The 23,034-nt window shown below is 44.5% G+C and overlaps 1 protein-coding gene across 2 annotated transcripts in view; it reads left to right on the top strand.

Moving 5' to 3' along the window:
- Positions 1-23,034, top strand: part of RIPOR2 (RHO family interacting cell polarization regulator 2) — a 265,938-nt gene that overhangs the window by 117,126 nt on the left and 125,778 nt on the right. For both annotated transcript variants that reach the window (XM_063923277.1, XM_063923278.1), the window contains exons 10-13: positions 14,529-14,654; positions 15,185-15,333; positions 17,146-17,275; positions 19,798-20,481. In XM_063923277.1, the coding sequence (XP_063779347.1) occupies positions 14,529-14,654; positions 15,185-15,333; positions 17,146-17,275; positions 19,798-20,481 (1,089 nt within the window). The remainder of the gene's footprint in view (positions 1-14,528; positions 14,655-15,184; positions 15,334-17,145; positions 17,276-19,797; positions 20,482-23,034) is intronic.

The following is a 23,034-nucleotide window of genomic DNA, read 5'->3' as shown; positions in this document are numbered from 1 at the left end:
GTTCCTTGAGGACCGTGGTTGGGAATGCCTGGTGTAGGTCCTTGAACCAAGCTATGGGAATGGAGACCAGGAGCGTCTGTAGGAGGTAGAGGACTCTCTGCAAAACGTTCATTTTAATTACACTGGCTCTTCCCAGCCAAGATAGTCTCCCGTTGCCCCAGTCCTGAAACTCGGATCGGAGTGGAGCTAGTAATTTTTTATAATTTTCATCAAGAAGGTGTGTTAGGTCCTTATTTAAAATTACCCCCAGTTATTTAAAGCTAGAGGGGTGCTAGTGAAAGGGGAAAGAGTGTTTAAGGCCGTCTAGAGCTTGAGAGGGTGCTGATACAGTCACCGCCACTGACTTGGGGAGATTAATTTTAAAATTTGACAGGGCACCATATCTTTACAACTCTGATAACAAGCAAGGGATAGATATCACCGGGTTCGATATGATGGCTAACAAGTCGTCTGCGAACAGCGCGAGTTTGTATTCCCTTCCCCCACCGTGATTCCTGAAATATTTGAATTTAGCCTAATGGACCCTGCCAGGGCCTCCATACAGAGAATAAAGATTAGGGGTGAGAGAGGGCATCCTTGTCTTGTGCCATTCCTAATCAGAACTGGGCGGGGCCATGCTAATCTTCTCTGTATCGTTCCAATATGAAGCGAGCACATACTTTTTTTAAATAAAGTAATTTTTATTCAATAATATGGAGATTAAGTTACAGACATTGCATATCAACGGCATATCACATATATCAAATTAATCACATCCTCGTTTACATACAGTTTATCGGCACGTTTGAGCCTGCAACATCCGCAACCAATATATAAAGCACCATGACATTTTTGGATTTTTCGCCCTTAAACTAACCCAAAAAAGGGTACATAAAAAGAAAAAGAAAGAAGTAAGAAACATAGAAAGAAACATAGTAAGAAATAGTCATCTAAACCAGGACCTTATCAGTCGTATATGTAATTAGGCGAGCCCGCAGAGCTCAGCTGCCAACCATCTAAACATACATCATTATACAGTAGGTCAGTGGCACAATAGCTCTTCGGTATCCACTATGATTGAGGGACCAGGTGGGAGTGAGGAGATTCCAGCCAACGAGACCAGACTCTTTCAAATTTGGCTGATGCGTTTTGTTTCATATAATTATATCTTTCCTTGAATATTGTATCATTAACTAAGGTCCTGAGCGCAGAAACTAAAGGGCCGCTAGGGGCCATCCAGAGCCTCGCAATGCAAACCTTAGCCAAGGCACATACATTGTGAGCATATAGATCCACCGGGCCAGTCTCAGAAGTAGAGCCTCCTATCCCCAAAACACAGAATTGTGGGGTAAGCAGTCCGCCAGTCACTCCCGTACTCTCCAGTATTGACCTAACCCCCGACCAGAACACCCGTAGTCTTGGGCAATCCCACACCATATGCCAAAATGTTCCCATATCCGCCTCGCACTTAGGGCAGAGGCCAGATCTGCCAGTCCCAAAAGAGGCCAGTCTAGCTGGAGTCATATATGTTCTATGTAGAATGAAGAATTGGATTTGTTGGTATCTGAGGGACTTGGTGACTGTAGCAGGGTATTCCAGAGCAAGGGCCCAGTCCTCCTCACCCATGAGACCCACATCCTCCTCCCATTTTCCACGGAGACGTGTCAAAGGGTCCGTATGGAGTTTGGTGAGAAGATATCCATACGCAAGGGAAACCATCTTAGTTCGACCCAATGTAGTTACAAAAGTCTTGATGGGAAATGGGAGGATTCGTGGGGGGGACTCTGCAAACTGGGACTGGAGGGCATGTCGAAGTTGAAGGTATCTGAAAAAATAGGAGTTAGGTAAACCAAACTCATCTTTCAGTTGCTGAAAGGATTTGAATAAATTATTTAGATAGAGTTGGGAAATAGAGACCACAGATCTAGGGGCCCACACCTCCCGTCCCTCAAGCGCATGCAACTCAGGAAGCCAGTCAGAGTACCAAAGGGGGGTGTCTGGGTCCAGGTCGTCGTACCCTAAGAGGTCTCTCAGGGCCCGCCATATCTTTAAGGCCTGAAAAATAATAGGGGGAAGAAACCGGGCCACGCTCCCACTCAGCAGCACCTGCATAGGAGAGAGGTGAGGAAAATAGCAGCGAATAAACTCACACTGCAAGGAATCATCACCAGAATCCTGCACCCATACACTAATATGAGTCAGCTGAGCAGCGTAGTAATACATCTGGAAATTAGGCAAAGCTAGGCCGCCATCAGAGCGCAGCCTTGTGAGGGTATTTAATTGTATCCTAGGTCGTTTGTTAGCCCAAACGAGTGAGGACAAAACACTATTTAGTTTCCTATAGAATGTTGGATAGATATATACAGGGAATGTGAAAAGAGTTTTTTTAGGTCGGTGCGCTTAATCAAACGTTCAAATGTTTACTGTAGAGTAATTGGTCGTCAGAAAGTTCTGCTATTTCTTAGGTTAAGTCAGTCGTAGACACTCCGTTAGAGGACACCTCCCAAGCTTCTTTGGAGGCTGCACCGTTCTTCAAAAATGACTTGGGTATGTTCAGTCATGCAATTCTGTAAGGCAGGGGAAAAGAACAGGCGCCATATGGTGTAGTATTTAGGAATAAATGGAGTGATATGTATGTGAATAAAATATAAGTACCGGATAGATTCTTGAGATTAAGCCTGTATATCTCAGATAATTCTTTGTGGCTTTTTCCCCACCAGATAAATTCTTGGGATTTAAGCCTGTATATCTCGGACAATTCTTTGTGGCTGTTCCCCACCTAGGAAATAAAGATCATCGCCATATGGTGTAGTAACCTCAGGTATATCTTGGGGTGCCCCCCCCTTTCTATTTTAAGCGTACCAGATGGAAAATTCAATAAAGCATGTAGGATATATATATATCCATGTAGAACAAGTCGGTCCAGTGATGTGTGATAGCTTGAATCAATCGTCTGCTACTGCCTTGTATATTATCAATAAAGTATTTAATCATTAACAATAATAATACACAAATTCAAAAATAAAATAAATCATAAATCTTAGCTGATTGATATAGGCAGTAGACTGACCTATCTACTGCCTATATCAATCAGCTAAGATTTATGATTTATTTTATTTTTGAATTTGTGTATTATTATTGTTAATGATTAAATACTTTATTGATAATATACAAGGCAGTAGCAGACGATTGATTCAAGCTATCACACATCACTGGACCGACTTGTTCTACATGGATATATATATATCCTACATGCTTTATTGAATTTTCCATCTGGTACGCTTAAAATAGAAAGGGGGGGGCACCCCAAGATATACCTGAGGTTACTACACCATATGGCGATGATCTTTATTTCCTAGGTGGGGAACAGCCACAAAGAATTGTCCGAGATATACAGGCTTAAATCCCAAGAATTTATCTGGTGGGGAAAAAGCCACAAAGAATTATCTGAGATATACAGGCTTAATCTCAAGAATCTATCCGGTACTTATATTTTATTCACATACATATCACTCCATTTATTCCTAAATACTACACCATATGGCGCCTGTTCTTTTCCCCTGCCTTACAGATATATACAGGGGACTGAAGAATAATGTATAAAAGTTTGGGCAGTATGATCATTTTAATGAGATTAACCCTGCCAGACACCGTCAGTGGAAGCCTACACCAGGTTTTGGATTTGCACATGATCTGCTGCATGGTCGGGTCCAGATTCAGAGGGATGAAATCAGAAGGGTCATTAGTTATTTGAATTCCGAGGTATTTAAATTGTATTGTCCAACATAATGGTAGGGAAATTTTTGGAACAGTAGGAGGGGGGCCTATGACTGGCATAATATATGATTTAGACCAGTTGATCTGAAGGCCCGAGTGAGCACCAAAGTCCTCAATCACACGCAGCAGAACGGGCATTGACCTGGCGTAGTCTTGCAAAAATAATAACATGTCGTCGGCATAAAGTGCTATCCTATCCTCGCGTGAGCCCGTGCAAATTCCCACAATATCTGGGTGCGATCGTACCAAACAGGCCAAGGGTTCGATGGCCAAAGCAAACAGTGCGGGGGATAGGGGGCAGCCCTGTCTGGTACCCCGGGACAATTGAAAGGAGGGGGATACATAGCCATTTACCAAGATCCTGGCACTCGGATGCTGGTACAGTAATTTAGTCCATCTGATAAAGTTGGGCCCAAAGCCCATACAAGACATCACCTCCCATAAATAAGCCCATTCAATACTGTCAAAGGCCTTGGCCGCGTCCAGCGAGACCACAGCCGAGTCAGAAGGGAAGTCATGTGGGAGTTGTAAAATGGTATACAGTCTACGTAGGTTAATAGACGTGGACTTCCCAGGCATGAAGCCAGTCTGGTCTGGATGAACGAGGGAGGTGATCACTGTGTTAAGTCGTACTGCCAATATCTTTGCCAGGATCTTAGCGTCGGTGGGGATTAGGGATATCGGTCTATAGGAGTCCGGAGACCTAGGGTCCTTACCGGGCTTTGGGATCACTATTATAATTGCCTCTGACATAGAGGGGGGAAGTTCATTATTGGTAAATATATCTAGGTATAAGGCATGGAGCCTGGGCCCGAAAAAATCAACATGAGTTTTGTATACCTCTGAGGGAATTCCGTCACACCCCGGGGCCTTGCCATTGGGGGACACACCAATAGCCGCAGTCACCTCCGCGAGTGTCAAGGGCGCTTCCAGTACCTCACGGGCCTCAGAGGGGAGCGCGGGAAGCGGAATACCCGCCAAATAGTAGGAGAGATCCATAGTGGAGCATGTCGACTGTGAGCTATAAACCTTGGTGTAATAGGATCGGAATAACTGCGCAATGTCCGGCGTGGTGTCAACAAAGGACCCATCCCCATCGGACATTTGTGTAATTACAGTCCCAGGACGATCCTGATGTATCAGCCGGGCCAGGAGGCCACCCGTCCTATCAGCCTGCATATAGATATTAGTGGCCCTAAAGAGGAGGGACCGTGAGTTTTTATCGGACAGGTGGGCAAGCCAGGCCGACTGGGCCACCAGCCAACATGCTTTCGTCGTGGGGGTACCATCTAGCAAGTATTGGGACTCTAAATCTCTGGCGTCACTCTCCAGGGCCTTTTCCCTTTCTCTAGATGACACTTTATGAGCTGCTATGCGTCCTATATAAGAGCCCCTCAGAAAAGCCTTGAATGAATCCCATACCATAGTTCCCGGGGCAGATCCTGTGTTGTCGCTAAAGTAACCCTCCCACTGAGTCTCCAGGTCACCGCAGTCACCTAGCTGAGTCAGCCAAGAAGGGTGCAACTTCCAATAAGAGTGTCCCCTCTGACCCTTCACAGCGAGAGTCATCAGCAAAGGGGAATGGTCAGAGATCCCTCGGGCCTCGTAGCGGACGTCAGTGATTGCAGGGATAAGGGCGGGGGACACCAGTACAAGGTCTATTCTAGAAAAGGAGCCATATGTGCTGGAGAAACAGGAGAACTGACGGACTGCAGGGTGGCGAAGCCTCCACACATCTACCCATTGTAAATTATTCAAGAAATCAGCAAATTTGGTAGAACCACTACCCACCATCACATCATTCGGAGACCGCCATCGGTCCAAAGAGACATCTAATATATTGTTAAAGTCGCCCAGACATATCACCGGAGTGGTAGGGGAGGAAGCTATAAAAGATGCAGCTTGCTGCAATACAGCGTATGAAAAAGGAGGGGGGACATACACTGCTAAAATGTAATAGGGCTGGGAACTCCGTTTGCATTCCAGAAATACAAATCTGCCATACGTGTCAGTTTTGACCGATATTAACTCAAATTGCACCGTTTTTTTAATCAGAACAGACACACCCCTGGAGAAGGAGGAATGAGAGGCATGGTAAGCCCATCCCACCCAGGCCCGTCTTAGAGATAACAACCTATTTCCCTGCAAATGGGTCTCGCTAAGGCATGCAATATCCGGGTCATATTTCCTAATCATATTTAGAACCAAAGAACGTTTGATTTTGTTATTTAGACCCCGGACATTCCATGCCAGAAATTTCAAGTTACTCATGACCCCAGGTATACTCGATGTGCCACACGGATAGACATCTCACAATATATATCCAAAAATCAGCACCACTAGCCATAGCAACATATATCTCATAAGAGCTCTGCGTTATAAGCCATAATATCTGGTATATCAAACATCCTAGTTTCAGAAAAAACTTAGATATGAAAAATAATAAACTAAAGAAAGAAAACCAAAAACAACAAGAAGAGCCGCAACTAGCAGCTTCCCAACCATCCCTCCCCTCCCCGTACACCACCCCGAACTCTGGCATACTTATATCCCAAAACGCCAAACCCAACTACCAAATGTTAAGAAGGCCCAGATTCTCAACTTAACCTAAACCCTCTTAACCAGTAGCACTTGAACGTGAAAAGTCTTGAGCCACCAATGCAAAAGGTGGGGGGCTCCCCTGAATTGTGGTCGTCTCCTCCGGTGGTCAAGATCCCAGCATCTTCAGCGCAGGGAATCAGTCCGGAGCTAGCTGACGGGCACCCGGCGCATATCCGTCCAGCCACTGGGCCGCCTCTCTAGGAGAATTAAAGAACTTGGTCTCCCCATCCGCCACCACTCGGAGCCGAGAGGGAAACAGCATGGAATATGAGAGGTTGAGGTCCCGCAGACGTCGTTTGATAGGCATAAACTGGGCCCTGTCCTTCTGGACGTCCGCGGCAAAGTCCGGGAAGGCCGACACTCTGACTCCGTTGCGGACCAATGGGCCCTTCGTACGGCCAAGGCGGAGGACCGAGTCACGATCCTTATAGTGCAGGAATTTGGCGATGAAGGTGCGAGGAGGGGCACCAGGAGGTAGCGGCCGAGATGGTATCCTATGCGCTCGCTCCACCGTGAATTGTGCTGTAAAGGACTCAGCACCATAGATCTCTTTGAGCCAGGATTCGAGGAAGTCCTCCGGCTGCGAGCCCTCCTCTCTCTCAGGCAGACCCACAAATCGGACATTGTTTCTGCGCAGTCGACCCTCCATGTCTAGGAGCTTGGTTTGGAGAGATGAGACCTGCTGGGTCACTGCGGACACGGATTGCTTGAGGGGGCCACACACATCCTCCAAGTTGGAGACGCGTCTCCGCCTCACCCACTCTCTCACGTATACGCTGAACATCTTGTCGAAGTAAGGAGAGGTCGCACTGCACCTTTTCCATCTTATCGGAGAGACGCTGCTCACTACCGGCTATAGCCTCCAACACCTGCTGAATAGACGGCGCCTCCGCTGCCGTTGGGGAGTTGGCGGTAGACGCAGGAGGGGAGCTTGAGTGTGTTGGAGAGGCACCCTGAGGTGGAGCCGATGACCCCCTGGGGTTGGGTTGCCTAGCAAATCTTTCTAGTTTGGCCGCGGCCGCACTCTGGCCGCCCTTAACCATATTGACAGATGTCGGTCACCCACTCCTCCGGGTAGAGTTGTAGTATAAAGTATAATTAGAAGACAGCAGGTTATATGCTTTTAAAGCCGGGAAGCAGCCGTGACGGATCTTTGGGTCAAAATATCAATGGACAAGAGCACAGGCTTTGTGTAAAAATAAAAAATAGTATATGATATTGATGTTGTTGAGGGGAGAATGTCCTGCAGCAAATTCCAGGTAGAAGCAGGGTATTGGTGTGTAATACACTGTGAGCTATTAGTGTAACACAATAGTGCATTGAGTTGCAGTGTGCATGCAGTCCTTGCAGGGTAGACAGGGAGAGCTGTGTGCGGAGGCTGTCTATGGAACTGCACCCAAAATGGCCCCCGGGCTTTTAAGCACTTCACCCCTTCACTGGAGTACCTGCGCCTTATTGTCCAGCCAGGAGTCTCAGGTCCCCTTCAGCCAGGTACAGGAGGGCCTTCAGTGTCTCCTGCAATGTGCCCAGCACCAGACAGCGCCGCCCGCCCGTTCGTCCGTCCGTCAAGAGGGCCCTGGAGCCGCGCGGCCGGGAGCGCCAAACTCGAGGCCGGGGATCCGGAGGAGTCACAGGCCGCAATGCCGGAAGTCGTCCGCTGCGGCCAGCCAGCATCCAGAGATCCCGGACAAAGGTGCCCGCCGCTGCTCGGAGGTGAGGGGGGACCAGCACCGGGGGGTAGACACTCCGGAGGGACACAGGATGGGTGCAGGAGTTATAAAATCGGGGAGCCCCCGGGATCCGCTGCCTACTCCTTCACCGCCGTGGCCACGCCCCAAGCGAGCACATACTTGGTTAAGATTTTACATGTGTTTTTAATATTCATTTTAATAACTTTATAATTTTTCAAATAATTATCGAATATATTCTGACATGAAAGTTGAAATATGGACATGGGTAAATTACCATAAACCATCATGCTTAACAAATGTTTTAGTGAGTAGGTAATTTATTTTTATTTTCTTCTTTAAAACTGCTTATTTATTATATCCTGTATGTACTGTACAAACGTGTATAACTTTTATTTTTTTGTAGTGTACCATTTGACTAAAAATAATCTGACTATAAAATGCCTTTTTTCTATAATGTGACAAAAAGAATAAGGGTAATGATTAACAGAGGCACTCAAAAATGATGTGATAAAACATATGAGGAAAATTTTAAACGTCCCTTTTCATCAGGTGCAGATCAATATGGAATATATCCTCCCTCCAAGTAACTAGATCAGTGATGGCTAACCTTGACACTCCAGCTGTTGTTGAACTACACATCCCAGCATGCCCTGCTACAGTTTTGCTATTTGGCCTTGCTAAAACTGATGCAGGGCATGCTGGGATGTGTAGTTCAACAACAGCTGGAGTGTCACGGTTAGCCATCACTGAACTAGATGGAAGATCCTAAACCAGTATGACGGCGCCGTTTCTGCAATTCTCCTAGTTGAAAACTTCAAGGGATGTCCTATAGATTGTAAGCTTGCGAGCAGGGCCTTCCTACCTCATGTCTGTCTGTTTTTACCCAGTTTTGTTCTGTTACTGTTGTTCTAATTGTAAAGTGCAATGGAATATGCTGCGCTATATAACAAACTGTTAATAAATAAATGAATAAAATAAATATCCCTTTAATGTGTATCTCAAACAAAGCATAAAGGCATATACATAGTGTAATTCTTTTTTTTTTTTAATTGAACAAATAAAAAGATGAACAGTACAAGTAAAAACAGTTGCAAGGTATAGTTTGCACAAATTGACACAAAGTGGATAGATGGAAATCCTTAAGTGGGAAGAGTAGAAAGCAATTACCAGCAATGCTTTCAGAATGGTTGCACACCAGTTCTGTCAAGCATGTTGTTATTTTCCCATGGAGCACCCCTCCATGGTTCAGAAATTCTTCTCCACCGCTCAGGAAGACCACCAAAGTAGAGCCCACACGTTTCCACCCAATCCTTGGGTCTTTTTCAAGGCAAAGCAGGTAAGTTGACGGTGTGCATTGCTGGTAATTGCTTTCTACTCTCCCCACTTAATGATTTCCACCTATGCACTTTGGGGGTAATTCAGACTTGATCGCTAGGCTCCGTTTTTGTACAGCGGGCGATCAGGTGCGATCGAGCGCATCGCACGGGTACGAAGCATATAGCCGCTCAGCAATGGGTTTGTGCGAAGGATCAGTTCGCACGGGCGTTCGCAAGGAGATTGACAGGAAGAAGGCGTTTGTGGGTGTCAACTGACCGTTTTCTGGGAGCGTTTGGAAAAACGCAGGCGTGTCCAAGCGTTTTCAGGGAGGGTTCCTGATGTCATTTCCAGGCTGAAGTGTTCGCAGCAGCTGAGTAAGTCCTGCGCTACTCGGAGACTGCACAAAATCTGTTTGTACAGCTCTGCTATACATGTGTTTGCACACTTGCAAAGCGAAAATACACTCCCCTATGGGCAGCGACTATGTGAACTCAGGACTGCAAAATAACCCTAGTGAGCGAACAGGTCTGAATTAGGCACTTTGTGTCAATTTGTGCAAACTACACATTGCAACTGTTTTTACTTGTACTGTTCATCTTTTTATCTATTCAATTAAAAAAAAGAATGACACTATGGGGGGTATTCAGTTGTTTGAAAAGTCAGTTGGGAGTCTGTTTTTTCCTATCTAATAGACATGAAAAAACAGACACCCAACCGACTTTTCAAACAATTGAATTCCACCCTACAGTATGTATATGCTTTTACGCTTTGTTTGAGTTATACGTTAAAGGGATATCCCTTAAATAATCAACTAGTAGGATTGCAGAAACGACGCTGCCATAATGGATTAGGATTTTCCATCTATTTACTTGGAGGAAGAACATGTATTCCATATTGATCTGCACCTTATGAAAAGGGACGTATAAAATTATCCTCATATGTTTTGTCACATATCTTTTTTGAGTGCCTGTGGTTATCATTATCCATATTCTTTTTGTCACATTGTTCTTGTATGAGTAGTGGAAGGAACCCCTCTAAAGGTTTTTTGTTCTATTGGCTGCTTGCATGCACACAAAGGGTTACCATTACCAAAACTGTCCTATAAAGTGTTATTTTATTAATATATATTTCAGTGATAAAAGTGTAGAAATTCTTTGGACTTCATGATTTTAAGAATCATAGCGGGAAATTAAATTGTCTGCAAAATGGAGTTGTAACTCCAGTACCTAGCGCCCTACATAAAAATGGTAGAAATCTTGCTTTATTTAAAACAAAACAAAAAGTTCAGTATAGTGTAGTCCTGCTATTGGATTGCAGCATTTCTGCTACCTACATCTGCATAATTGGGTGTGTGTCAGTGGCGTGCGGTGAGGTCAGTGGCTGGTGAGGCACTGCAGCCATAATATCAGCCGAGTCCCGTCGAAGCCCGCTATCGCCTCCGAGCTGATGCCCGCTACCGTCACTATCCCTGCATGCGCCGAAGGCACACGTGCTCCCAGAAAACTGGTTGTGCTTTTGCAGTGAGGGTGTGGCCTCAAAACAAGAGGGGAGATACAGTGGATGACAGGGAGAGGGTGATGCCAGGGAGAGTATGACAGCAGTGGATGACAGGGACAGGGTGACAGCAGTGGGTGATGCCAGGGAGCTGGTGACAGGAAGAGGGTGGCCGCAGTGAGTAACAATGAGAGGGTGCCAGCTGTGGGTGACAGGGAGAGGGTGATGCCAGGAAGCTGGTGACAGGAAGAGGGTGCCAGCAGTCTATACCAGCTGTGGGTGACAGTGAGAGGGTGACAACAGTGGGTGACAGGGAGAGGGTGCCAGCAGTCGGTAACAGCTGTGGGTGACAGGGAGAGGGTGATGCTAGGGAGAACACATTACTGTCCCACTTTGTCAGCAGTATGCATACAGCATACAACATATACGCAGTACAGCCTTGGGTCCCCAGTACAGCATAGGTGAGCTTAGACCCATGTCAAAATAAAGTTCCCGCCAATCTCCCCCATAGATCACAGCCAGCCGATAATAGAGAGTAATTAACAAACCTGCGCCCTATGGCGGGGCTGATCGCCCTCCAGCAGTTCCACTTCTACAGTGCTGTGCGGCCTGCGCTGGCCGGTGAGTGGACCGCAGGGTGCAGGAGCCGGAGCAAGAGAAGAGAGGAGATCGCTGCCCCAGGGCTGGATTAAGCCTTCAGGGGGCCCGAGGCACTTCAGACAGTGGGTTCTGTACCTCATGTCAGTACCGTGTCTCTGGATGTGCCCACCATGCCTCTGTCCCCTGTGCAAGTCCTATATATATATATATATATATATATATATATATATATATATACAGCGACTCCTAGCATGCAGCGGCACTCAGGGAAAAACACTCATGGGTATTCCAAACAAGTGGTATTTATTCCATAGTGATAAAAAACAGATCCAACGTTTCGGGGTGCTTTTTTTTTTTTTAACACTATGGAATAAATACCACTTGTTTGGAATACCCATGAGTGTTTTTCCCTGAGTGCCGCTGCATGCTAGGAGTCGCTGTATGTACTACAGATTCCAGAGGGCACCGGGGCCGCGTGTATCGTGAAGGGTGAGTGCTAATCCGCTGCTATATATATGTATATGTGTATATATATATATATATATATATATATATACACAAAGTGTGATCTGCCGGCACTCGCGGTCAGTGTATAAATATTGATAAGGCGGTTACACCTCTAAACTTCTCAATGTTTTAATTTTATAACATAAGTTTTCATCAAGAGTAAAATAAGATAACTGTGGCTTACCTTAAATACTCTTCATCAAGCCCCATGTGCAGCTATGCTTCCTGCTGTCCCAGACTCCCACTGACGTCAGAATGGCGCCCATTTGCAGTGAGTATGACATCAGCTGAAATTTTTTTCATAAAATTTAAATGTTGAGAAGTATACAGATGTAACTGCCTAATCCTTATTTATACTGTGACCCGCCCTGCCAGATCACTCTTTCTTTGACCCCTGCATTGGAGGGCACCCAGGACGCTGTACTGTTAGATATGAGTGGTGAGTCCATGTTATATATACCCTCACGCAGTGCCGTAACTAGACATGTTGGCGCTGTGTGCAAGAAACGGCATCGGCGCCCCCCCTTTATGTAAAACAGGGGCAGTGTGCGCCGCAGGCGCATGTGGAAAATATAGAGGCGTGGCTTAATGGAGAAGGGGTGTGGCCGCAAAATAATACTAATTCATATTACGATGCACAGTAGTCTCCATTATTCAAATTACGCCGCACAGTAGCGCCACTACACAAGGTAGAGCCCTTTTTACACATTACGGCAGACAGCGCCCCCCTTTTTACACATTACGGCAGACAGCGTCCCCTTTTTACACATTACGGCAGACAGCGTCCCCTTTTTACACATTACGGCAGACAGCGTTCCCTTTTTACACATTACAGCAGACAGTCCCCCTTTTTACACATTACGGCAGACAGCGTCCCCTTTTTACACATTACGGCAGACAGCGTCCCCTTTTTACACATTACGGCAGACAGCGTCCCCGGATTCACCTGTGCTCAAGCATGGAAATCCTGAAAACCTGACCTGTCGGAGCCCTCTTAGTAGACACACTTGTAGCTCTGCTGTAACCTCATATACAGTATACATGCATGGTTCCCCTATCTCCGAACAGAGACACTGACTTGCCTGGTCTTGCATCTCTGGGAGAGGCCTTCAAGCCCGCCATCCCCTCCAGCTGGACCATGTCAGCCGGCGCGGTGGCGCTGTGATGAGGGCAGACATTAGGGTGACACCGGAAGCCGTGTGGCGGAGACATACTGACACTTCCACACCGCGACCGCCGCCCAATCACCCGGAGCCTCCTCAGGGACGGGCAGTGGGAGCGCAGGGGAAATATGCGCTCTAACTACGTGTGCGCTGTGGGCAATGCCCCTTCTGCACACACCTAGTTACGGTGCTGCCCTCACCCCTTATATATTTAGTGTCCCCCCTCATCCTTATCCCTTAAATATTTAATGATCCCCCCAACCATTAAATATTTAGTAACCCCTCCCCCTACCACCCTTTATATATTTAATGTATCTTTCACTCCCACCTTATCAAATATATTCAATAGCTCACCCAGCTTGATGACCACGGCTCTCTCCTGTCCTCCTCCCTCTCTCTCCCACCCCCCAGACTAACCTCTGTGCAGGCTTGTTACAGTCCAGCTCCAGAGTCCTGACTCTCCCGCTACCCAGTGCTGTCACTAGCGCCAGCGGAGGAGAGGAGCTTGAAGCGCCGTGGCCGCCGGTGGATCAGCCTGCAGGAGTCGGGGATGATTCTCTCCAGACTCTGCCTCCAGCAGCAGCGCTCTCTCCTCTGTACCGCTGCTGCTGGATCCTGGGGACGACAGAATCATCCCCCGGCCCCCCTATGGAGGACTGCACTGAGCTCCCTGTTGCTGTGAGTTGCTGGGAGACGGGGATAGGGGGGATGACAGGGGTGGGGGCACCGCCATTGGTATACAGTGTGTAAATCAGGGGCGTTTCAAAGCGGCACTTCCAGTAGGTGCCGCCTATAGGGATTTTGTTAATGGGCTTTTATTGCCCGATTCTCAGCCCGCCCCCACTTCCGTCTCCTTATCATTGTTAGCTGGAGGCACCGAGAGCGGTGCCTCTGAAACAAATTTAGAACCATTTTTAATAAAGTAGAAAAGATTAAAATAATGCAAAGGCTACAGCAGATACTTATGACACAGAATCAGTGTCATAAGTGTCTTCTTTATATTATTTTAATCATTAATGACAGGGGAGGCTCTGCCTCCCCTGACTGCACGTCCCTGGTGTGTGTGTGTGTTATACATGTTTGGCGAATTACAGCATTGCATCCAATTTGCAGATTGTTTATGTGCAAGTCATCCCCCTCCAAACAGGTGCAGTTATGCTTGCTAGGTGGCAACATCTCCACTGGCTCACTTCTCCACTTTTATCACTGCTTAGTAAATGTTCCCCTTAATGAGAAATGGCACTCAACAAGCATGTAGAGTAACTGACATACAATGATAAAGTTTCAGGCTTTTATGTTACAGAAGCTAAGAAGTAGTTGTTTATTTCACTTAATGAATATTAAAATTACATAAATAAAAGCGAATTATGCACCTTGTCTTCTGTTTTTACTTTCTAAGATATTTATGAGGTATGGACGCCAGCGATGGAAACTAAAAGGCAAAATAGAGCTGAATGGAAAACAGAGTTGGGATGGTGAAGAAATGTTTTTTCTTCCTCTGATTAACAGTTTGATATCAATTAAGGTAAATTGCCAGTGTGTAAACATTGTAATGTAGGCTGTCTGGCCGTGACATTTGCTATAGTATGCTATGTTTACACATATAACTGCTGATGACAGATATTGTGTCTATCAGTTTGTAATGAATCTTAGGGTGCATACACACGGAGAGATATAACTGAGCGATTTTGACTATATAGTCAAAATCGCTCAGAAAGTTAGTGCATATCTCTCCATGTGTACACAGCCAGCGATAGCGATACGCGTCCCCGCCAGGTCGCTATCGCTGCTAAAAATAGACTCTGCGGGCAAGGCAATTTTGGCTATGTCGCTGGAAAAGAAAAAGCATCCAAAATCGCCCATAGCCAAAATCGCTGGAAAAGTTAGTCAAAATCTCTGGTAAAGTTAGTCAAAATCTCCTACTGCCAGTTAAAGGGAAATCGCTCAGTCAAAATCTCTCATAGTCAAAATCTCTCCGTGTGTATGCACCTTTACACGTCTGTATTTATTAATGTTCAGGCTGTTTTTACATATGTATAATCTTTGTTTCCTAAGGTGACAGAACTTAAAGGGATTGCCACTCATCTGCTGGTTGGAAGTGTTACTTGTGAAACAAAGGACTTGTTTGCTGCTCATCCTCAAGCTGTTGCTGTTGATGTAAATGACCTTGGCACAATAAAACTTAATCTTGAAGTAACCTGGTGGTAAGTAACTGAAGTGTTAATTGGTCATTTGATTTGAGCTCCTTTTAGTGTGTGCCACCTTAAAGCCATTTTGCCTCTAAGCAAGTAACTTAATCATTATGAAAATGCCTGACTGGTCAAGGTCATGCTCTCAGAGACCCAGACCTGTATCATTTTGTTTTTTGTGGTCCTAGAGAGAGAAAACGGACTCTAGATAATCTGAGTCTAATATCATTACAGTGGGCATGCCACCCTTTGTCCTGGGTGGTCTTCAGTATACTGCCGGCCCGGATCCCGGCGACCAGCATACCGGCGCCGGGATCCCGACCGCCGGCATGCCAACACATATTCTCCCTCTTGGGGGTCCACGACCCCCCTGGAGGGAGAATAAATAGCATGGCACGCGTAACGCGACACCTTGCCCGCAGCGTGGTGAGCGCAACGAGCCTGCAAGGGGCTCATTAGCGCTCACCCAGCTGTCGGTATGCCGGCGGCCACTCGTACTACATCCCTTTTCCCTATATGCATACCTAAGGTTAATATATTTGAAGTATATATTTGTAACGTGCGTGTGTGTGTGTGTGTGTGTGTGTGTGTGTGTGTGTGTATGCATATATACTTGCCAGGTGCTCTCCGCAGATCCCAGCTTCATGCTGGGACAGGTAAGAGCAGTGGCAAGGCGGCACTCTGGCTAACAAAGACGGACTCCACGCGGCTAAATGTTATATCAGCGCTTTTACTCCTTAATGAGCTTTTGTCAAGATCAAAAGAACAATGGCCCTTGTGCAGCATGAGTTGTAGTTTTGCGAAAATTTGGAAAACTACAACTCCCTCCATTAGTGTGCGGGGGGGGGCGCCCAGCACATGGCAAGGCCTTCCCACATACCGAGACCACCCCCCATCAGCCCTGCTAAACAGCGAAACACTCGCATCTGTAGGGAAGTGCCAGGCTGCCATGTTTTGGGTCACAGTGGCTGCGCCCACAAAACGCCTGTCACTGCTCCCCCTCAAATGCGATCACAATCTAATGGGTCTATTCAATTGAAGTCGGAGCTGCCGTCTAGTCGGAAAGACTGTAGTTTCCGACTTTTTTAGGTTGAATCATGATTTGATATTCAATGAAGCTGAGTTTTTTTGACTTATCAGAAAACAGATTTGCGGCCATATCCAACAGGTTTTAGTCCCATTTTCGACAATGTCACTCCGACTTTAAAAGAAAAGTCGGATTGGCATTGTTGAAAACGTCCAAAACCAGTTGGATTTGCCCGCAAAATGAATACTGCATTGTTGGATCCAATTGAATAGACCCCTAATGGGCCCTACACACTTGCCAATTACACTGAAAGATATGAACGATCTCGATCTCTTTCAGTGTGTATGCACCAACGATGATCGATGCGCGGCGCCGCGCTCGTTTATGCCTGCAAGCCAATATGCACAATATCGTCCACATTAGCATGCAGAGCTATATTGGGCCGGGTGATGGGGGGAGTGAAGAAACTTCACCCCCCCTTCCCCCTCCCTCTTCGGGCACCTAGGCGGCCAATCGGCCAGTGTGTAGGGCCCATTAGTCCTCGCGTAGCAGATCCGTGCACGCGCAGATGTACGGAAATCGCCGAATAGCGATTTCCACACCACAACATTTCATGCTGAATCAGGGCCCATGTTCATTAGATCTTGGCATGTGTTTATTAGAGCTGAAACGCTGGTCTAACACTTAGCCGTGTGGAGTCCGTCTTTAGCCGGAGTGCCGCTGTGACACTGCTTATATATAATATATCAAAGCATTGTCATGATGGAAGACCAATGTTATTTCTGCTTTTTGTTTTGCAGCCCATTTGACACAGAGGACCTGACACCATCCACAGGCAATGTCAACAAAGCATCCGCAGTCCAAAGAAGAGTCTCCATATACAGCCAGGGCACTCCAGAAACCCCGACATTTAAAGACCATTCCTTCTTCGTAAGTCATGTTCTGCCATCCTGTAACTTTTTATCTACTGCCTGCAGTCTATATTAGTGACTTTTTCAGAAAGTTTGTTTCTGTGCTTTGCAATGAAAATCTAAAGCGTTATGCACAGTGTATGTTATAGGACACTGTGAATAAGCCCACAGTTAGTGGTGATTGCATCTCTCACAGTGCACTGCCCATATACCCCCTAGTCATGATTTTGATTGACTGGTAGAAAGTATTACTCTTTAAGATAGAACTATAACACCTGCTGCCCATTGCACTGTTCTGCTGCAGCCAGGCACCTCTCTAGATAAATAATTGTTTTCTAAACACCGCTTCCATATCACACAAGCATCATGATTTTTTACATTTTTTTTCAAAATGAAAAAAACCTTTCCGTCCTGTTCTCTGCACTGATTACTAACATCCCGTTTGCTTTTAACCTGCTGAAGAAATGGCTGAACCCTCCACAGAACACACTGCGACTGTCAGTTATGGATGTACTGCAGGAGACTTTCTTTGACAAGCTCCAACGCAGTCGCTCTTTTAGTGACCTTCCATCTCTCAGGCTGAGGCCAGGCTCAGGCCGAGAGAGATATGTGAGTTATACGTTGGGTGGATCTGTGTGCTTCTCTCCTGAGATTGTTGATGAGCTCTCATGCATGCCATCGTGTTTTATTTTTATGCTGTTTTCATCTTTCTGTAAGGAATAGAATGCATGCTATTGTACAGTAAGTAAATCATAGGGCCAGATGGTTCTCTGGTTTTATCACAAAGAAACCGATCTATTTCAAAGGCCACAGCGAGGGCCCTGGTGCTGCAATTCCACTCTTCATTTTCCTGGGGCATCACTTACTATCTACCTGTTCACTACCCAGCAATGGTCATGAAAGATGCACAGTGCAGGCTGTGTTGCTCGCTGCACAATGTAATTCACATATATCATGCAATGCAGCCGGTAAGAGTGTTGTCTTGCTTCTTTGCTACAATAACCTCTAGCAGCCAATTAGAGTTTCTTTGAATGTAGCAAGGTACTGTTCGCTGAACAATATCAAGCATTGGCTGCACTGTGTGCTATTCATACATAAATGACTGCAACTCATATCACATGTGCTGGCCCCGCGTACCATGGCATGAGTATGACTTGGACACTGGTGGACCCTGAATTACGGACCCTACTGTCCACCAATAAAAGCGGTCTTGCAAAACAACTCAAATGGGCCTGGCCCGATGCTTCATCTTCCGGTCATTTTACTGGTATCTGTTTGAATACATTATGAGGTAGATGTACTAAGCATTGGAGAGTGATAAAGTAGAGTAAGATAAAGTACCAACCAATCAACTGCTGTCATTTTTCAACCAAAGGGGCAGATGTATAAAGCCTGGTGAAGTGATAAAGTGGAAGGTGATAACGCATCGGCCAGTCAGCTGCTAACTCATTTTTCAAACTCAGCCTGTAACTTGACGGTTAGGAGCTGATTGGCTGGTGCGTTATCACCTTCTACTTTATCACTTCTCCAGGCTTAATACATCTGCCCCACAGTGTAACATGGCAGTTAGGAGTGTATTGGCTGGTACTTTATGCTTGTAATTCTTTTTGTCATATTATTAGGATGAAAAAGAATGATTGTCATACAATATTTTGTATTATACCTTGTATTGTATCACAGATTTAGTTTTGGTCTTTGATCACGTTGCTTTATTTTTTGGCCCTTCATAGATAAGAAAAGAAAAAAATGCTGCATTACTGCATGCCATGTTAACTTATAAGACAAGAAAACTGCATACCAATAAAATAAATATGCAGTGTAGAGAAAACATAGTGCATTGTGTATATATATACAGTGTATCATTTTTTGGGTGGGATAAAACGTTGCAATCATATGTTTTCTATAAAGAAAACACTAGACGGTTGAGGCCAAGAGTCTGCCATTCTAATGGCTTTCTTAGACCATTCAATCTCTTTTTTGACAGTTTATTACAGTTTGGATTTATTCTCATGCGTTATCATCTTTTTTTATTTTTGCGTTTGTTTGCTACAAATGTGATTATTTTCTTGTCAAGTGTTTTTATATCGTAATATTTAAGTAATAATTTTATTAACTCGCTTAACAGATTTTTTTCTACAATGTTTCATTATTGTGCTCTATATTTGTTTTATTATACATTGTCTTTTTATATTGAAATAGTTAATTTGCTATTTCCAGAAATGATGATGTCTCGACTGTTAGTATAGTATTGATTGCAATACACTGCATTGTTAGGTCTTATGACAATAACGCTCCATGGTAACATATAACACTTGGAGGATATTTGGTCATTTCCTTTTTCACTAATAAAATGTATGTCTTTACATACTTGGGAGTAATTCATAGTTTCTGGAACTAGCAAGAAAATGCACAGCAAATTGTTAGTAGCGTTCTGTGTGCTTCTTGAAAGGGCCTGTCTTCGCTAAGCTGCTGCTTCATACATTTCAATTACATATAATAATGAAAATGTCATTTATATGGTGCATTTTTTTTTATTTCTAGTCCAATTTGCAAGATGATGTTTTCGATTGTGGCGTGGAATCCATTGATAAAAGAGCCCTCTCCCTAAGTTTTGATGACTTGCCTAATGGTGACTCTACACCACCCAGATCTACTCCCTCTTCCTCTCTGGGCTACTCCAATCCTGAAATCACTGTCACCCCACCAGAACATAACCTCAGTGACCTGTCGTCAGAGGAGCCCTTGAAGGACGATTTGACTTTAGCAGAGTCATGTAGTCGAATGCAGGACTCACAGTCCCATACAGAGTCTGTCTGTGAAGGCGAGGAAGCCTTAGTAGGAGATAAGTCAGATGTGTCTGCTTGCCAAAGTTATCCACCCAATGCGGATGATAAAATGTTTGTGGATTCAAATGTCTCCGTGTCAATTTTGCAAGACTCAGATGAAGCTTCTGAGCTGAAGCCTGTGGAGCTGGACAATAGTGAAGGGAATATCACTAAACAGCTGGTAAGAAGGCTTACATCAACCGAAATACCTGCTGTTCCACAGAGATTCCCATCTGATTGCTCCATGTGCAGTGAAGCTGAAGCCACAGGGTCCTATTTAGATGGAAGTTTAGAAGAATCTTTGCAAGGACTTCTCCTGACCCTAGAGCCTTGTAAAGACCAATATACAGAATATCAAGAATTGTACCAGGAAATCACACACCTAGAAGATGTTCTAAAAGTAAGTGAATGCAAAGCATCACTCTGTCTTTAGATTCTCTATGGCTGTACAGTGATCTTGTGACGGTGATGTGTGAGGCGTAACCAAGGGGCAGCCAAATCCAGAACAGCACTTACGAATCGCAATGTTAATTTACCTCTTGTGGACAGTGTTATTCCTGTTGGTTCTTTCATTGGTTCCTGTAACAGTTCTGTAGATTTTGGTTCTTCTGCTGTAAATAGTCTGGATATGTACAAGTAACAATAATGCATCTCAGCCATGCTAATGTCCTATCTGGGCAGATAAGCTCACAAACAAGCAGAAAGTACAAATAACTTGTAATTAGATGTGTTGCTTGTGTGTATAATTTGGCGAATGTAGTTAATTTGCTGAAAAGAGAGCTCAAAGGGTGAAAAAAATCCTATTTTGTTTAGTTGTTACATGTGTGTGATGTCTACGTTCCACAGAAATGCTTGTGCCTGGTTCCTATGTACAGAATTTTGATATTATTATTATTATTATTATTATTATTATTATTATTAATAGAAAAAATAATAAACCCCATTTTTTTTGCACAAGTCATGATGACTTAAAAAATGAAACTTGTTTTAAAGGGGGTTGCTAAGTGGTGGTAATCTACACATCCTATTTAATGTGACATCTACTATTTTATTTCCTCAGATTTATGTTTTATATACTATTTTGCATAAATAAAAGTGTTCTAATGCTTGTTCTTTTGTTGTTTTTATTTTGTTTTTAAATTGCCGTACACATCTGTTTCATGTGGAGTTTGCGACCTGTTCTTTTATTATAGCTGTATCAGTTTTATTTATATTTTTGTACTGTTCTTTTTTCAGTATTATTTTAGCACTTTAAAATATATAGTATTTTTATACATTTAATTTATATTAAATGTGTTAATAAACCTCTTGTATATAGATTTATTAATATACTTTGTATGTGCAGTGTCTTTGTATTCAGTCTTATTTTGTTTCTTTTTGTTCATGTCCTTTACTCTAATACTCATTATGTCCTTACACATACAGATGTGTTTTTACACATCTATCCCCAATATGCATTCAGCGTGAACTCGGGGGGAGTGAGCCGCCAAGTCCCATGAGCCTCTATTTTTATTTATTTTTTTGCTGACCTTAGTAGCAATGTGATGTGACTAGGATGCACAAAGAGACTGTGTTGATTAATTTAATATTCAACACTTGTATATTGTGTGTAACTGAATCTGTGTACGCTACAGAACAGAACTTGTATTGGAAAAAAGCAGCGGCTGCTACATTGTAGCGCTTGGGATACAGGTTTAGTGAGTCAGTTGCACACAGATATACAAGTATCGCACAGCAATTTTAATCAGCACAGTCTCCTGGTACATCCTAGCCACATTACGCTGTGACATTTTCAGCAGAAAAGACGCCCAACGCTGACAGAGTCTCACGGAACCTGGCTTGCTGAGCGGGCTGCTTGGCGTGCTGCAGCAATGGTGTATGAGAACACATCTGTACTTCTGTGTTGTCTTTTGTTCTGCCCATACAAGGTGTGATTTTAATGGTGTTTAAGACCACATTGGCTCTAAATCGGTTCCAGCGTGGGGCGGACACGATCTTTTAGAAGTTCATGGGCGTTGGCTATAACTGATGAGTGCTATCTACATGTGTATGGGGTTTTCACTGAACTCCATAGGTGGCTGAATTGGTGACCCATTTTACACAGCATTTGGAATGATCTTTTCTGCATGTGTGTGAGTGACTGCACACATTACCCCCAGTGTGTCATATAGGAGAAACACTAAATACCGCAAATAATGACAAAATTGATAAGACATTTTTTTTTTAAATCTTAATTCAAATATTATATATAAAATAACTCCTATCATCTGATTTTGGAATAACAAGGAATATTGCTTGTAAAGAGAGACAGTAAAATGTTAGAAGCCTGGTATATGGTGGCACATACTGTAATAATTAATGATTTATTAGTACCTATTAGCCAATGGAAATGGGTGTATAACATTCTCCAAAACAATATAAATTGGTACAAATCATTGTGACGAAGGTGTGATGAGCACTTACATGTGTGACATATGTACTATTTGCTTGCAAAACCAACAACGCAAATTACAGCTTGTAATTGGAGAAACTGCTTGCTAATCCTATAAGACCCTGACACTCAGCATTGTTTGTTTGCGGTCAGTTAGTTGTGGACTATAATTACCAGCACCACATCAGTGTTACATCTCCACAGGCAAAACAGGACAGGCAGATTATTCTTACCAGCCCCAGCAGGAGCTGCCTCTCAGCATGTTGTCGGGCACGAGTTGGTGCTAGCTTGCAGGTGGCATCAGGCCCAGATGGAACCAGTAGCTGACTGCTCTGATTTTGCGTGTCCCTGGCAGTCCTGTGGTTATGACACCATGCAGAAAGGGAGACTGTTCTGTAGATTCTTGATCCTATTGGCACGAACAGGTATTCTTATTCCTCATCTGTGCAGAATTACATGACAGGCAGGGGCCGGGGATACAAGGTGGTGCTTATATAATTAACAAGAACATGTATACATTTT

Source organism: Pseudophryne corroboree, chromosome 5, assembly GCF_028390025.1.
Source record: "Pseudophryne corroboree isolate aPseCor3 chromosome 5, aPseCor3.hap2, whole genome shotgun sequence".
In the NCBI taxonomy this organism is placed as follows: Eukaryota; Metazoa; Chordata; class Amphibia; order Anura; family Myobatrachidae; genus Pseudophryne; species Pseudophryne corroboree.
Note: the sequence above shows the minus strand (reverse complement) of the source record. Positions and strands in the feature narration are given on the sequence as shown.